An 18,488-nucleotide genomic window follows, 5' to 3' on the forward strand; every position below is an offset into this window, starting at 1 on the left:
GATCTTTCTCAACATCATTTGACGAGTAATGTATTTCAGATATTCTGACTTGTTCTTTCACTGCTGTTTGGCAAAAACTTAATAGTCAAGTTTCTGGATATACGACCCCTGTTGATATTTTATATTGCAGGGTTTCAGAGAGCTGGTTATCTCACCTCTCCAAACGTCTCACCAACTACATGCCTTATGTTGTTGTTCTGCGGTACGCATAAGGTAGTCCAAATCAACAACAGGGCAGGTCATCCTTAATATAACCTGAGAGGGTGGAGAGGTAGGGAAATCTACATGGCAACTTTTGGCTTTCTGCCTGTGTCAGTGCAGGACCTTCAAGTTATTGCCATGACACCATTCTGTTCAGCAAGCTGGACACAAGCCAAAATGTTTGATGGACATTAATGATCAGATGCCGTGTGGCTGAACCTCTTATGAGAACTCAGTTTGGTGCCTTCCCTCCCATCATCACTGCCCCTTCTCATCTCTCTCGCTTCACCAACTTTGGCTGCAGAGTGTGTGTTCGAAATGTTTTCTGGGAGCAGAAGGGTCTCATAACCACTAAACAAGCCTCCTACCCACATACAAGAGAGAGAAAGGGAAGAGAAGGGAAAGGACAAAAGAAATAAAAGTATTTCACACTATTATTATTATTATTATTATTATTATTATTATTATTATTATTATTACTACTATCTCTATATGCTTTTACTTCAACAGTGGAAGAGATTGTTCATAATTTGCAAGTGTCCAGGCAAAGGTTTGCTGCCTGTCTTGTACCACAGATATTTCTCTTAAATTTATTTATCCTGTCATCATTTCTCTTTATCATCTTGAGTATGCCGTGTTGCCTACACAAATATGAGTTACTCTGTTCTGCTTTGCCATAGAATTGCACTATAAAAATTAAAGACAGAAGTTACTGCAAGAAGACTTCCTGTCAGATGTGTCAAAATAACTTCAAAAATGGCCGTTTTATAAACTGAAATATTGTCATGCACAGAGGTTAAGAGCAGATCTGTTAAACTGTGTTTTGTGTTTGTTCACCTTGTACAGCTATTTGAGCCTGAATAACATATCTGTGTGTATGTATATCTCAGATCAGATCATATATAGATATATTTTGTATGCACAAGATCTCCTGTGCATTTCAAATAAGCTGACCAGAAACTATTTGTTAAAGATCAATCAGAAGAATTAATCCTGTGGTTAGGAAAAACATGACTTTCAGTATGCTGATGTAACCTAAAATTAGGTCCTAGCATTTATCTGTTATATGATTTCTACATATACTGTGTATTACATCTATGATGTAGTATCTGAACATGTGATGTTGTAGTTACTTCAGCATATCAAGATGAATTTTGAGTGTGTCTGTACTACAGGTGGGTGCTATGTTCCAGAACAAGTCATATGGCATTTTAACATTGTAATTCTTCCTTCTGACATCACGAGACATAGCACCGTTGGCTTGAAGTAACATTTGTAGCTCTAACGGCATAAAAAGCAATTATCATCTAGTCCTAGCCTTCATCATCAGCCAGATAGTAAAATTTCATCCAATTATTATGGCATCAATATCCCTTTTTTCTTGATCCCTCTCATTTCCTGTATATGTTTTGGGAAGATCCAGTCTTCACAGAAACCTGTTATGTCCATGGCAGTGCAAGTCACTAACAACCTTCACAATTGAAAAGATATGGCTTGTTGGACATTTAAATTTCTTAGTTTCCTTTCCCCTGTAAAATGCCTCTTCTGCCATGTTTGTGGTGTATCTTATGTATTAGAAATCTCCATATGTAATTAGTTACAAATTTTGGCCAAGTGATCTCTTGGATAAATTGAATTGGAACATAGGGACACAAGACAGGAAATGACCACATAGGTCATCCAGTACAGTTCTCTACAATCGCAGGCATCATGTCCTATAATTACATTCAGCAATTTCTATTCCCTCTATTTCTGTTGGGAGGCTATTTCACAGCCATCACTAATCTATTGGATAGAGACTTTCTTCTCAGTTACAGTCAGTTTACTCATATGCAGTTTTCTGCCCATTTGTTCCTGGGTCAAAATTGTGCTTCAGCTTAAATACCTTTTCTCCTTCCATTTTTGTGTTTGTTTATAGAACACAGTCCCCTCTCAGACTTCATTTTGATGTGACAAACAAACCACACTCATTAGTCACTTAAAAACTAGGCTGTCCGTCTCCTTGCTCATCAGAATGGTGCTTCTTTCCACATCTTCCAGCCTGAATTCTTTTCTTGAATGCAGGTGATTTTAAAGACTAGATTCACTAACATGTTCTTTCCTTTTATGTCAAGATCACCTAAAAACATTGTTTCTTTGTCTCATCCTTAAAATACTCTAGTCATAACTTTCTTAACTCCCGTGTTTCTCCAGTACAGCCCACATCATCTTCAGTGCAACAATTTCCACCTTCACCTTGCTGTTATGTTACCCTTCATTTTCTTTTGTTTCATTACTGAATTCTGGAGGACTCATCACATGTTTTGCAGAAAACAGACAGATTGGTTCTAATACGTGTATTTGCATAAAATAAGTTATAAGAGAAAAACTTAAAAGATTTACCTGGAATTCTAAAGCACGTATTGCATTTTAACCTGTTTCCATTAATGCTTACTCTGTCCTTCAAAATCTGTTCTACAGCCTTAACAGTAATGTTTTGTATATTCAGTTTCATTCTGTTAGTCAGAATTTCCAAACCACAGTTCATTCCTGTAGTTCTTTCTGAAACACTTTCTGTTTCCCAGCATTATTTTTTTCGACCATGGATACCAGAATGGGTCATGGAAGTTGTAGCTTTCTCTATGCGTGGGTAGTACTGTTTCCCTATTCCCTGCATGTGTTCAGATTCACTCAGCTTACTTGATCCAAGGAGCGGACTAAATTTTAGGGCAGCTCATTGCCAGATTATCTTCACAACCCTAAACTCTCTTTCAGAGTCAGTGCTTTCCAAGAATTTGTCCACCCTCCTGTATGTCTTACCAAGAAGCTTCATTTCTAGGTCTCATTACTTTACATTTGGCTGATACACATATCTCAGGATGCCTTAATGGCTTTGATGATGTGGTTTGTACTTTATATGATTCGTTTTTCTCCAAACTGAGATTGCCCAGCAAAAAACAGGTAAGGTGACAGCCTTAACACATCATTAAGTTAGTAATCATTTTTTGCTCTAGCATTTGCACATAGTTAGCAAATTTCAGTATTCAGCCAAAGCAGAATTAGCGTTATTGCTTTCCAGTAAATGAAATAGAGTTTATGCTCATTGATACCTGGGTGTACTTTGATACTTTGCGCTTTATTTTCTTTTGGAAATATATAAACAAAGCTAACCTTAAAATTTCTCTCCTTTGCTTTCTGTGAAATGTGATCTTTTTCAAAGATAGTCAATGTGTAGTACAAAAAATAAAGAAGCAGAAAAAGAAATAATATACCAGAAATGTTCTTACATTGCATTCAATGGAATATACAAATCCTAAAAGGCAAGAAAATTTGGAATGAGAGTTACAGGAAAATATACCTCAAAATGTCCAGTTTCCTTACAGTGTCACAAAGTGTATTGGAAACCAAAACTATTTAGTTACCTCATCCCATCTCACACATATATGGAAACTTGTAATAAGCCAGAATAGTATTAATGCTTTTGGCCCTTCTTGTCAAAAGTGGCTTCTGGTTTTGGGTGCCCAGCCTGAAACAGGTGATATATTTGAACATAAAAACCCACACCTTTCTTGTTGTGGGGTAAATCTTAATTTGGAAAGTCAGTACTGAAAAGCAGCTTTTGCACATGGTGCATTTCCATATACTTAAGTATATACATTTCAGAAAGTGCATTTTTGAAATGTAAATCTGGTTACTTGATGTGCGCAAATCACATTTCTGCTTTACTCATGCACTTTAACAACAGCAGAATCTATGTATTTCCACGTCATGTGGAAAAAATATATTTCTGAAAGGCAAATTTCTGAAATTTTGGTGTCAGGAGTTTTCTGTACATCGAATTTAACATAAGTTTAAGGCACAAAACCATGAGGTCAATGGTTTTGCGCACAGCAAAGTGATACAAGCACATTGTATCTTCCTAAACAAATGCAGAAACTGCACAGAGTGATTACTGTAGTCCTCAGTTTGCAGCGGTAGAAGTGGAGCAGCCTTGTTTTCTGGCTCATCTACTGAAAAGAGCTAAATTTGCAGAAAATTTGAGGTTCTTCTTTGAACCTTAGAAGTTCAAGAGACATCTCACAACCTGAAGTTTTCTACAAGGCAGAGTCTAACGTAAGTAGTGAAACAACAACTGTGTGGATCTGGTAACCATGGACTCTTCTATAGAATGTTTAATCAGACGGTAGTATGAAGGCGATAAGAATTGCCTGAACCTGCTCCATAGAATGGGTGTTTGTGTGAAGTGCATCCCGTACCCAGTCCTAACACAGTTATCTTTCTTGTGCACTGCCTGTTTACTTTGGTTTTGCCAAAGAGACAATTTCATAGAATCACAGAATCATAGAATGGTTTGGGTTGGAAGGGACCTTAAAGGTCATCCATCTCCAACCCCCTGCCATGGGCAGGGACACCTTCCACTAGCCCAGGTTGCTCAAAGCCCCGTCCAGCCTGGCCTTGAACACTGCCAGGGAGGGGGCAGCCACAGCTTCTCGGGGCAACCTGCTCCAGTGTTCCAGGAAATAATTTGTTCCTTGTATCTAATCCAAATCTATCCTCTTTCAGTTTAAAGCCCTTGTCCTAGCGCTACATGCCCTTGTAAAACGTCCCTCATAATCTTTCCTGTAGGCCCCCTTTAGGTACTGGGAGGCCGCTATAAGGTCTCCCCAGAGACTTCTGCAGGCTGAGCAACTTATAATTATTTCACTTATCATTAACTAGGGACCCTTTCTGCAACAGAAATTTTGGAAAACACATCTTTTGTTTTATCACAGATGTTTACAGTATACATCTTGTTTTATTCCGGTAACAATGTCAACAACAACAATAATATGGAGACATAGCCTGAACCAGAACTACGATTCATGTAGCCCTGTAGCCGGCTCTATTTTGTTTGGGAAAATGAGAAATTCATTCCAGCATTCCACAGGTTCAGATTTCAGGTTTCAGCCAACACTTCTTTTGGTTGCACTTTAAGCACTAATTATAGCTCTGTGGGGAATATCTTGGAGCTGTTAAGCTGTTGTTCTAGTGAAGAGTAAAATAGAAAATACACCACATGCACGGATGCATAGTGAAATGTTCCACTGATATATCCCAATAATTATTGTGTTAATGCGTGGGTGCTTCTGGTTATTCAGCACGTTTTTTTAATGCACAAATTAAAATACTTTTACGCTTCATTATTCTAAAGGTATCATATCCTATGAGCTAATAAAATAAGTTTTTCCTTCTTTTTGTCATGATTAATTATTTTGTCTTTCCCTTTCTTAATTAAGAAGGTGTTTCAGAAGTAGCCAGAAAGTTTAACTTTATTAGCAGTAACTTGTCTTTTCAAAAATATAATGTAATTTGTTGCTTTTTGTGAGTAGTGACAGATTTTTGCATTGTATATGTATTGTGTGTATGCCTGTTTCAGCACTGGAAAGGTGTTCTTGTCTTGTTATTTTTCCTAAGATTAAAAAAATGACTGCTAATATAAAAACACAGGAGTCAAATTTTAGATATTCTCTCAAACATGCATCTTTATGTACACCTGATAGGCTTATTAGTCATTTCTTCCTAGATATCACAGGTGCGCATTTTTAATGTGCTGATGCACAAATATGAATTTTTCTGAGAGCGTGGCTACCTCACTAGAATTAATGGCCTCAGAAATTTCTCCATTTGTTCATGAATATTTGCTTCCAAAATTTTTGCAGCCAAGGGGGCTGTTTTTATAAGAAAAATTGTCTGTTTGGCTACATTCTGATAGCACTTCAGAATTGCTGGCTTGGACTCCAGCTTACCATTATCTGTTTTGGAGAGATGCCTGTTTTCAAGTAAGAGTATTCTGCAGTCTACAGTAGAGTCTCTTAAGGGTGGTGTGCTAGACTCTTTTTCATTCCCAGATTAGAGGTTAAGTAGTCTGGTAGAAGCTCAGCAGGAGCTGGGAGATGCTGCTTCTCAAAAGCAAAATGCTGCCTGCCAATCAGCAGATGGGCAGTACTGTGCCTCTACACAGGGCAGTGGTGTCCAGCTCCCAGGGAGCACAGAAATCAGTGAAGCTGGAAGCAAGGAGATGCTGCCTCTCACAAGTGCATCTCTCAGGATGCTGTGATCCTTCGTGCCTAGCCCTGCAGCGCTTGTACTGTGCTGCACTCAAAATCCTGCCTGCATATTAGTTTTTTTAGGTGTCCAGAGTACTGACCTCTGTTCTGCACATTCAGTTATGAGCACTTCCTCTTTAGCAATTAAAGGAAGCCGACCTATCATGGGCTACTTTTTCCAGCTTCAACATCAGGATCAATTTCATTTCCTGGCAGTAGTTTTTGTTCTTGGAAGGATTAAGTAATTTTAGAATAGTATTGGGGAGAATAGAGAAAATTAAATGTTTAGGCTCTAGGTGTGGATAGTGTCCCTTCTCTCTCCATTTTATGTTTTCATGATTTGTTTTCTGCTCATGGATGTAGGATTTCCAGCGTATTGATGTCAAATTACCTCTCTTTGACTGCAGCCCCTGTACCTGTAACTACTCCAGGTTAGTGGTTCTGTCCTCTGCCTTTCTGGCTCCTTCACATTTTCTCCTCTGTCCCTTGGTAAATTTGATGACTTCTGTAGAGACAGCAACTCACCCCATAGGCATGGAGGATTATTAGGGCATTTGATTTCTGGGCAGAAAAACATTAGGACTCCCGGGCTGGATTACAAGCTTGACTTGTAAAGCAGTGAATGAATGTCCAGTCTAAACTTTGTAAAATAGTGTGAATAAATCTTGCTCCGGTGGCTTAAACTACACCTCATAGATGGAAACTGTTTTTATTAGAAGGAATTGTGCTGGAAGCAACTTGAAAGTATGAGTAGTTGCTGGTTGTCCTTAGATGAGTGTGTGAAGACCTCTACCTTATAATGGTTCCTCCAGCACCAATAAGGCATTCACACATAAAGATGTGGTTTATATGTATACATACACACATATACAAACACTTGCTTGGCGTGGGGGATGTTCCTTTAATAGTGTTAGGAAATTCTGCAGATGTCGTTACGGACATGTTCATACTGGCTCTGATTCTTGGCAGACTAACCCTTCCGTGCTGTTTAACTGGAAAAAGGAAAAAAAAAAAAAAAAAATCTTTCATATCACTTACACTGCTTGCAGTTTGCTGACCAAGGAAAAGGAGGCACTAGCAGAAAAAAAGTCGGAATGCCCCAGGATTCTTGTGCCATGCTTTCACAGGTGCAATTTCTGCCTTGTGGCCTTTTTGTCATTGACCTGAGTCTGTTTTGTTCAGGGTCAGCTCTCTGTTGAGTACACTGCTTTGCCCAGAAAATGTACTAGAAAATTGGACTGTGAATAGGTCAATAGTAAGGCTTTTGTCAGTGAAGGACTTTTTCTTTTCCATAATGGAACACTTGAATTTTTTTTCTAACTGGCATTTTATGCAATCTATAAAAGCAGACAAAACAAAAAGAGAACATTTCATAATAGTCTGACATGTGCACTGACAAGCACAAGTGCAGTTACGGACACCAGAGTTTGTAGGAGGGAGTCCGTAGCTGTAATTGCAAATGGAAGAGCAGAAACAAAACTGTGCCAAGGGGAATAGGTAGTTCATTTTTAACATCATGGGACAAGCACTGAGTGTACTCTGCTGTGCATGCACCCTCGTCTAGGTCTCTGCTATAGTTCACTAACTCTTTTAGTTTTGCTCAAGTTGTACCCATATGGTTTGTAAATGCACCTTTGCTTTTGAGTAATAAGTGACACATGGCTTCTTTGGCAACTCAAGGCTTGACTTTTCATCTTGACACCCTTGGGCATCTGGCAGATGACAGATGATAGATTTAGACAAACAGTAAAAGCTACAGAGTACCTTGCATATGTGTTTATCTTAACTTTTTAATGCAGTCCAAATGTTATTTATGTATTTAAAGGAGACCAATTGGGAATGGAATTCACATACAGTAGGACAGCTGATGCTGTTGCTCTAATTACTTGTTTGGTACAGTTACTAGCAAGTTTATAATTTCCTGAGCATGACTAGGTCTATTGAATTAAATCAGTGTGTTTGGAAACAGGGAGAAAGAGGAAACCAAATGGTAGTTTAACAATAGGCAATAGATGTAAACCAGAACTTATTTACTCGATACATTATTTTAGTCAGATTGAATTTAGTTTGGGGGTATGCTGCTTTTTTTTTTTTTTTAAGACAGCCATTTGCTTTGTTAAATACTTCTTGCAGCAAGTTCTTTAGTGTGTTTTCTAGACTGAAGGTAATTATGTTATTTTCTGTGAAATGCTGAGTTGTTAAATGTGCAGTATTGCAGTGTGTTAGAGGAATGGGAATTATTTCTTTGTATGTTTTAGAAAATACTCTTTTCCATTAGTCAGTGCTCCTAGTACTTTTTTTTTTAATTGCAATAACAGAGATGTTGATACTTTATATATTTGCAGAAGACATTCGTTTTGATGAAATATTTGTTATTATTTGTTTACAAAAAAACTTAGCATGGAAAAGTAAATTTGGGTGCAAGTATCTGTTATTTTTAAAGCCCTGTCATTACGATTAAAATCTAAATTGGTGTTTATTATTTTCAGATACTGCATTGCAGAATTTCTAACATCCCTTGGTTTGTTTTCATCAGAACTACATTTTGTGCCCAAAAATGTATTCACATACCTGTTTCTTCAGCTCAATTTTCCTTATTAGTACAGCAGCATAAGTATGCATCTAAAGAAATATAGACACGTTCTTTGTGCAGAGGAGCTAATAATTCAAGGGTTACTCCTGCAAAATTTACACAAAGTAGAGTCCTACCCTGCTGTGAAAAGGTTTTCATGTATGAGTGGGACAAATGTTACACTGATATTGGCAGACAAAACCACCTGATGATGACAGCAGAAAAATGACAGGTGGACTGTTATTGATAGGATATTTTCCTGTATGAATATGATTTTGAGAAATTTTTTTACAATTTTTTTTTTTTTAATGGAAGATAAACTTCTGGACAAAATATTAAAATAATTAGATTCATTTTTTCTCCTTGGATCTGTGGTTTGATTACCCTGAATTGTTGTTTCTTCTCTCTTGGTTGGTAGGTAACTCCAAATTTCCCATAGGGTATTGATTTAGGCAAACGTACTTAGATAATACTGTGCTTTTGAGAAACGGGTGTGAAGAAGAAAAAGGTAAAGTTCTCCAGACAGCAGAAACTTGTAAAAATTAATCAAAAATTGTTTTGATGGAATATTTTGACATGTTCTGGATGTAGGAGTGTGTCTGTATGATATGCTTTTGTCTGTGATTTCTACCTGCCTATGCATATATTAATATTGTTGGGGTATGCCTATGTAGGAGAGAGAAGTTGTTTTTTAAGAGCAATGTAGGACCAGACAGCAGTCTGTACTTGACTCTGAAACAGATGTCAGAATTGATGGAGAAGTCAGAAGTGACCACTGAGGAGACAGAAGATGAAAGCAAATAATAGAATACTGCTGGGAAGCATGATTTAATTGCAGTAGATGATGGGATGAAACCAAAACAAAACCAATAAATATCAAGCAGAAGCACATGAAAAAGTAGAGAACCAGGCTATCTTTAGCGTAATCCTCCCATCCTATTCCCCACAAACATCCAGAGGTCTCCAATTTCCGGCTCCCTGACCTGCTGGGGTAATAAACGGGTGAATGTGCGTGAAATAATCTTTCTATTTACCCTTTCTTTCATCTGTCTCATCAGATGTTTTCAGAATGGAGGGGTAAAGATATGCAAAGGGAGATGACCAGGTCATAGAATGAAAAAGAAATGGTTCATAGCCCCATAGAATGAATTAGAAATAGTTCCAGCCCCATGAATTTGCAAAACACATCCCAGTGGTGTTGGGATCACTGAATCAGATCGTGCTGGCTGAGAAAAGCAGACAGAACAAGAACCTCAAACGGAAAGGGGGTTTTGATTTGGCGAGAGTTCATAATATGGGGAAAGAGAGCTGTAACACTTCATGAAGGTTGTCTTTAAAACAATGATAAATGTTGCTATTTTGCAACTTTTTGTTAATGTAGTAGCTAAGAACAACTAAAGGAAGTGAAAGAAGTATAAGTAGTTACACTTCCCGGCTGGTCAGACTGATCTTGTCTGGAGAATGTGGATTTCATAATACATTTAACTTGGCACCCTGGGATTTTTTTCTCTGCTTGAAATGTTTTTTTAATGAAAAGTTGCATTTTAGACACAAAACCTTATGTAAACACTAGCCAGAAGAATTTGATATTTAACTTACTTTGCTGGAGAGAAGAGCCTCTCCAGGTAGTATACTTTTATTAAACTCACAAAATGAAATTCATCATTTTAGAACTCAAGCCTGGATTGTGAACTGTGAGGGGTTTTTGTCTTGCACTGATATATGTTCAGTTGTGCTCAACACAAAAAGTCCCAGTGAAACCCCTCTGAGCACCTGGATTAAATGAATTTTTGAACTGCTAATTGTTTAAGGTTAACCTGGTAAATGTCCAACAGCTGTCTAAGTTTTTTGCGGTACACAATTGCGCTCTGTTTAGAAACAAACAAACAAACAAACTCCTCCCATGGCCAAGCAATTAATTAATGCAGAAAAAGTGGTGCTGTATGCCTTAAAACACTAATTTATCATACACAGGGGTGAGCCTAGCCCAAAACCAGGTAACCAGGTAGATACTACATGATGAGTTGCAAGCAAATGAGATATAATTGAAACTGTTAGCATAATTGTAACTGAGGGAGATGTCCCATGATTTGAGAGAATGTCTTGTAAGAAAAGGTGACATTAAGATTTAGCTTAATCAAAGATAAGCTTAGTCCTTCGGTGAACTTTTCTGTCTGAACAATAAAGTGCTTCCAGATAGTACCAGCTGATAATTAATGCAGATCATACAAGTGCATGAATCTGAATTTTATTCACTGGTGTGAAATATGTAAATATAAATAAGGAAAAGCCCAATTACCCATATATCAGTAATTCTCGATTCCCATATATCAGCAATACAAGTTACTGATCATCTTCATTTTTCATATCATGCCTATTTAAGAGTACTAGCACTACCGAAAATGTTTTGAATCATTTGGAGAATATATACCTTTGTTGTATTAAGAAAATATGAAGGTAAGGTTACCTATTCTAAGTCCTCATTTGAAATTATGAATATGCCTAAGTAACTTGCCCAACTAGTCATATATTTAAAATATCATGCCGAACTACTGCTTTAGTGCTTCATTAGACTAGATTATAAGGATCTTTTCTTTTTGTCCATTTTTGTTTACATATGTGTTGTGCGTTTGGCATTCATAATGGACTAGAAGGGTTGGTCTATATGACCTTCCCACCTCAGGAATACTGTGATTTATAGTGTCTATGAAACAGTGATGCTCTGGTTCACAGTATAGAATGATACCCAAACAATACTTAGTGCTACCAGGTAACCCAAGAAGAAACTGCTAAGAGCACCCTAATAAATGAAAAGTATAATGCATTACAAAGTCTTTTAGTTTCAAGTATGGTGTTTCTTTTCCTTTTCCAACCCAATATGATGTAATGCTTCCTCTGAGTCTTCAACACCTCTTTCTTGGTACAGCTGGATAGTAGAGATGCAGAGCTACAGACACTGTATAGAAGTTGTTTCTAAGGCTGTGTTCATACCACTCTTCTTCTGACTTTTTCTGATGTCTGATTCTGAATACTAAATCCTTTTTTCATTTCACATTCTTCTCAGTGAACTAGTTTCTTAGTAGTCTTTTGTAGATGTCTTTTTGTGGGAAAAGGTTTGTTCATTAAGCAGGTGAGGGGGAAAAGAAGAATTATTAATCAAATCTTCTGTGCTGTTTCCAAACAGGGACGGAGAGGCTTAGGTTCAGTCTTTGTTTGGGCATCTGGAAATGGTGGAAGAAGTCGAGACCACTGCTCCTGTGATGGCTACACCAATAGCATCTATACTATCTCCATAAGCAGCACAGCTGAAAGTGGGAAGAAACCATGGTATCTGGAAGAATGTGCATCCACACTAGCTACAACATACAGCAGTGGGGAATCCTACGACAGGAAAATAGTACGGTTTTTAATTTTTTTTTTATGTATATGCATTTGTGTTTTACATAGTGACTTTGAGGGAGGGAAAGAGAGCTCATTTATACTAATTAGTGGACTGCTTTAGAAAAAAATCATATGTCAACAGGTTCATTTAGCCCCAGTGTGTTACTCTGTTGGAGTCACCATATTCTCTGAAACAAGCATGAGTATCTCTGCATTTTGCAGTGTAATGTAGTGCAAGTATACCCAATTCATAGCAGGTTTTTGTATTCATCTAGTTGCTGCCAACCCTGAGTGAATCTTTCAAAGATCCTATTGCCACTGCCATTGAAACAGGTTTCCTTCATTACCAAAATCTTGTAGCCCATCTGTAGGCCTCAGAACATGTTCTCCTTTTGGTTTTAATCCAGTTATAAATAACTTTCTTATTTTATACACATTATATTTGCAGTTTTCATACATACCTGTTTTATTTTGATCCAGCATCATTCCTCTTTTACATTCTGTGATGGTTAGGTGTTCCTAGTGTTGCTGCCTGTTCAAGATGGCTGATATATTTATTGTAAGGAAGATTAAGCTTGGTGCTCACCTTTCCTCTATTGTTCCTCATCTTATTCCTAAAAAGACAGCATCCATTTTGCATTATGTTCTCATCTTGGTGGAAGCTGGCAAATGGTTTTAATTCTGTTTGATAATCTCTTGATACCATTAGTATTTGTGTGCTGTATCTGCTTTTTCAAATTGAGTGCCTTCAGTATACTTTCCAATATTCAATATACTTCTTCTTCTAACCTTCTAAACCCTTGTACTAGGATTAATCGGGTTTGCTAATATTGTCCTCTTCTCTGCTTATTTATTCTAGTGTATAATTTACAGATGCTAATTTTCTCCTAATCAGAAGACATAGAGATTTTGGTTTGTTGTTTTGGTTTTTTTTTTTTTTCCCTGGATGTTTTCTTAAGCACCCATCTGACATTACCTTCTTTCTGATCCTTAGCAGACACTTCTCTTGGTGCCAGTAAGGAGTTAAAAATTCTTGCAGCTATGTTTATTTTAATACTGTCCGCCTTGTCTTTCAGGATTCTGGGATGCTAGCCATTCCTTCTTGGATTCTTCCTTATTTTCAGATGATCTAATTTTTGTTTTAAAATTGTTCTGAGATACTTCTTCGTTCCAGTAATTTTTCTGTTCTTAACTTGCTTCTCTCCACTGAAACCTTATCTCTCTTCATTGCATGGTTTTGTTGTCCTGGATAAACAATAGTAAAGACAAGAAATTACTCTATCTTCTAGCAGTCCTCATTTCTCTTTACATTTACTCATCTCTCATTACATTCCCTCTACTGTCATTTAAAAGACCTTCACCATGGTGAACTTCTTCATGTTTAAGTGAGACTAATACAAGGTGAGCAGAGATGTCTGCGGTTCCCCAGCTTGACCTCTTGCTTCGCTGAGTCTGGAGGACTTCCGTGAGTCCTTCAGATCCAGCAGTTGCTGTCAACTTGACAATAATTTTTATAAATATAATCTCGCTTTCAAAGTTTCCAGTGATAGAAAATCCACTTAAATTTAGGGCACATGGTTTTAATTACCCATTGTCATTAAAAGATTTCTCTGTTTGCTATCTAGCTCCTCTAGCTTCAATTTCTAGATATTTAGTAGTCTCACAGATTTTGTTGCTAGTATGAAGGGCACTTCAGTTGTCTAACATCTTTCTACCCAGGTAGCCTGATCTGTTAGTCCCTTCTGATAAAAGAAGTTTCCTGCATCATTCTGTGTAAGGCATGTTTTCTTATAAACCCTCTCCCATTTTATGAGCTTTAAGCACCCAAACTGGACACACCAGTGAAGTAGTAGCAGTATCAGTGCCAAATGCACAGGAAAATGTGTATTTGTGAGTGCCAGCTCACATATACATTATGTCTTGTATTGTAAATTAGGCTTCACTGGGACTTGTTAGCTTCAGTGTCACATAATGTGTTCATCATTTTGTGACACCCAACCCACTTTTAGAGCTCCTGCTTCTCTTTTTCAGAGTTGGTCATCCAAGGACAGATACGAGTGTAGTTATGGTCTTTTTATTGCACCATTTATCACTTTCTCCAAAGTTTCACGAAATGCAACATGCATCAGAAGATTCTGGTGTTTTATTTCAGGTCTTTGATAAAAGCTTTAGGTCATACTAAGGTCAAGAACCAAGTTGTAGAAGACCTGATCAAAAACAAGGCTCATTTCTTACATGTCCTATAAGCATATATATAATTTCTCTGCTTCTAAGTATATATCTGATTTCTTACATATGCTTACATTTTGAAACCTCATAACTATCCCATTTTAAATCTACATATTATATATCATGTACATTTTTAATCTCTTAAATATTTTTTTTAATGTGCAGTGTCACATTATGTGTCCTGTAGAATCCTGACTATATTAGTTTCAATTACAGTGGTGGCCAGAGAAAAAATACTCCAGTACTTTATGTTGTCCACCATTAAATATACCACTAATTAACTAATTTAGTAATAATTAATTTAAATCCTGTATCAGCTCTTTTACACTAGATAAAAACTTGGCAAATAGATGAAATTATAAGGACAATACACTTACCCTTTCAAAATATTGACACTGTGCCAGTTTTCTTTCGATCTTGTGAAACTTTTCCAGTGTTCAAAGACTTGCTAAAAGTGACAGTAGAATCTGACATGTTCCCTTTCCAGCTCTTGTAAAAGTCTTTGATGCTTCCAAACTTTCTGATTTAAACTTGATATTTAAAATATTATGATCTACGTTTTATCATGTTTGTACGCTCTGAAAGCTTAATTTAGACTTTATTCCAAAGAGGAATATTCAGTGAAATAGCCATTTACTATACACTGCTATTAACTATTCTATTATTTCTGGACAATTAAAACAGTATTGGCTTGGGGGTTCTTTTGCTTCTGCTATGTTTGAAAATAAAACGTCCTTATACTTCATTCTGTTCGTGTAGGCTTCACCATTTGATCTTGTCTTTCCATACCACCTCTGTGCACCTTCTGTCTTCTAATTTACTATCCACTTTGTCTTTAATTCACTTATATTTACTTATTTATTACTTCCTGCATGTGTCAATACTTATTTTGTTGACCAGTATATCCTTGCTCTTTTTTTTTAAATCTAGTAAAATATGTTTCTCAGTACTTATTCGTAGTTTTCTACTTAGCTGATTTAATCTTTGTGCATTCCTCTGGTTTTTTTAATAACTGTAGGTTTTTTGATGATTGTCTTCCATTCTTTTCAATAATCATGGACTTTCTGCTTTTACAGAATTACGATTTCAGTAAGAGAACATTGCTTATTTCTGACATGTCACTTCCTTATGACTTACACTAGTATCAAAAACACCTGGAGGTGATCTCACCTTTATTGTTAAAGACATTCATATGAAACATGAGGATAGATTTTTAGTTTCCTGAAGTATAGTACCCATCACTTCTAGAATTTATGCACTGTGCTAATACTCGAAGATTTATATTTTATTGTAAGATTTTTAAAAGGTATATTTTACAAAGGAGAGATTAATTATTATATATAGAATGAAGATATATTATCTCATAATTAGGGAAATAATGAAGAGATTTTACATAAATATTATCAAAAAGTTTTCAAGATATACCTCTTTAAATATGTTCTTAATGCAGAGTCTCTATTGGAGATTTCACACAGACTATCAGAGATAAGTGAAAATAACTTCTAATTGAAATCCATTACTGCTGTAAGCAGTGATTGCTTTTACTAATCAGATCCTCCATTCTTTTGGGAGCAATCCAGTTGCATACGCCAATTTTAGTCTATTCCTTCAGAGTGCATCATTTTGCACAAGTGAATGGTAAAAGCATAAACATACTGAGGAGCCAGAAGAATTAACCCAAATCTGTTGATCCTTTGTTTACCAGAACTTAATTTACCCTTGTTTACTCTTGCGCAAAGCAACTTTGATGTTGCAAGTGCCATAAGATTCACTGACCTCAAATGCTTGAATATCAGACCATAAATATTCCCTCTAAGACTCTTTTTTTTATTATATTGTCAGTTAACTTCTGAAACACACAACCTATCTGAGGGCATTTTCCTCCTGGTACCAGGCAAGCATGTCCCCCCTCCAGATGCCTTCAGTGATGAAGCAGAACAGTGTACAGGAGACGCAGTCATTAGCTTTCTGTTGGTTCTGTGTGTAAACCAGTTATCCCCATAAGGGATACATGTCTCTGTTATGCTACAGCCTATTGAGAAATTAAGTTAAATTATGAAGCCAGATTTTCAAACTGAGCGTTAAACAGTCCTTTCAGCAGGCACACACATGGAGACAGGGACATTGCTCTCACCTGTGTGACTATCTTGTTCATATCCTGATTTTGAGAGCAATAATGATAGTATTGCTATTCTCTTCTCCAACTTGTCTACTAAAATCCAATCCTCCTAAAGACCTATCAAATCTCATTTACCTTGGAAAGAAGTCTTGTTTGAAACAAGAACTGAAGTAAAGACAGAACTGAAAATTTTGAGGACAAAGTTTTTCAACTGCTATAAAATGCTAAGAGTCTAGAATAAGGAAGATGTGTATTTGTTTTCATTGTTGTACCATACATCCTTTTCACCGCATCGTATCTCACATTTTTGTTTAGACTGCTGCTCCTTTTGAGTCAGAGATTGTCTTCATATCTTTACACAAAAAGCTTAGAGCTTGCAGTAAGTTTAAAGGGAAAAATAGCAAGAGAAGAATAATAGATTATTATTAAATTTAAATTCTCCAAATTCTATTCTGAATTCATATACAATATACAAACAGTGACCAAATGTTAGGCACTCATTGTGTGGACAAAAAATTCTTAAAAAAATGTTTTGGTTTCATTATGGACAAATAGAAACATGGGGTGTAACATAATTTTAGAGGTTTTTCTAGCCTGAAGGTTTTTATAGACTTGTACAATGGTAGCGTAACAATTTTGTCGAGGCAGCTCTCTTTTACATATGGAGGGGTTTTTTACTGACTTTGAACTAAAGTAAACAGAAAAAAATTCTGGCCTGAAATACTTCAAGCTAACATTTACTGTTAAACACACTGATGTTACCATCTTGTATGAGTTCCTTGTTGCTCAGGGAAGGTACTCCAAGTGTGCTTGACTTTATGCTGTACCAAATTTTATTCAGTAACTGTTATCCCATTATGGACCAAGTTTCCAATCTTTGGGTGGTATTAACATGCCCAAAGCATACAAACAGATGCAGCTGGATGTATGTGTTTTACACAGACTCTTAGAGAAGAGGACTAGAATTACTTTTAGGTGTTTTTAAGACCAGCTGCGAAGTGCCAGCGTAGAAACTCACTCTGGGACAAAGGCAAATCAACAGTAGGTAAAGACCATAGAAATATACTTCTTTGTAGAGGTTATCTCTCATAACAGAGAGTGTGCAGAACCATTGGCTAATAATATACAATTGTCAAGGTATTTTTTTCCTATTATTCTCTTCTCTGCTATTTTGAATACTATATGGCAGTGCTGGAAGATAGCTTCCCCACTCCAGGCCATGCAGCTAGGATTAAGTACCACCTAATGTAGTTATCTGTATGGGCCTTTAATTTATCAGACATGTTGCACAAACGTATCACATTTCCTTTGAATTCCTTTTTCAAATTATTTCTTAAAGCACTAAGGAATTTACATATGAAAGTCCCTCACAGATATAATTTGTAAATCTATGGCATGACTTACCTTCTGAAAATAACCTTTCTGCTTACTGTTCCACCTATTTCTTTGTTTTCTAAAAAATGCCAATTCATCTGCTGAGTTTCTTTCTTTTCGAAGATATATTTCTGCCTAGCTGACTAACTTCTGCTCCAAGCAGAACTTAAAAGCAACAAATGAACCCTGTCTCCTGCCAGTTCTTAAAACACAAACAAAAACCTGCTCTCATTCAGAAACTCTTTCAGGGTATCAAGATACATGCAACATGGCACCTTCAGTTTTGGATAGATATGGATACACAAAGGATGTGAGAAGGAATGGTAAATTTTTGGTAAAACCTTGTCACTGCTAGGAACACAGGTTCATAGAAGTCAACAGGTCTTGAAGAACTGTGGCAGAAGGTGAAAAATGGTTCAATCAGTTTAGAAAGCTCATGTCATGAAATATGAAATAGCAAGAAATGCAGAGGCTTAGGAGTGGAAGAGTGAGCATGTTCTCTGCTAAGAGAAATCCTATTTTTTACTTTAATCATTAACTTTGTAAT

General features: G+C 36.6%; 1 protein-coding gene across 3 annotated transcripts in view; it reads left to right on the forward strand.

Annotated features, from left to right (window-relative positions):
* Window positions 1–18,488, forward strand: part of PCSK5 (proprotein convertase subtilisin/kexin type 5) — a 249,494-nt gene that overhangs the window by 107,923 nt on the left and 123,083 nt on the right. For all 3 annotated transcript variants that reach the window (XM_074931390.1, XM_074931391.1, XM_074931392.1), the window contains exon 8: window positions 12,023–12,235. In XM_074931390.1, coding sequence (XP_074787491.1) covers window positions 12,023–12,235 — 213 coding nt within the window. The remainder of the gene's footprint in view (window positions 1–12,022; window positions 12,236–18,488) is intronic.

The sequence above is a fragment of the Athene noctua genome, chromosome Z (genome assembly GCF_965140245.1).
Source record: "Athene noctua chromosome Z, bAthNoc1.hap1.1, whole genome shotgun sequence".
NCBI classification, from domain to species: domain Eukaryota; kingdom Metazoa; phylum Chordata; class Aves; order Strigiformes; family Strigidae; genus Athene; species Athene noctua.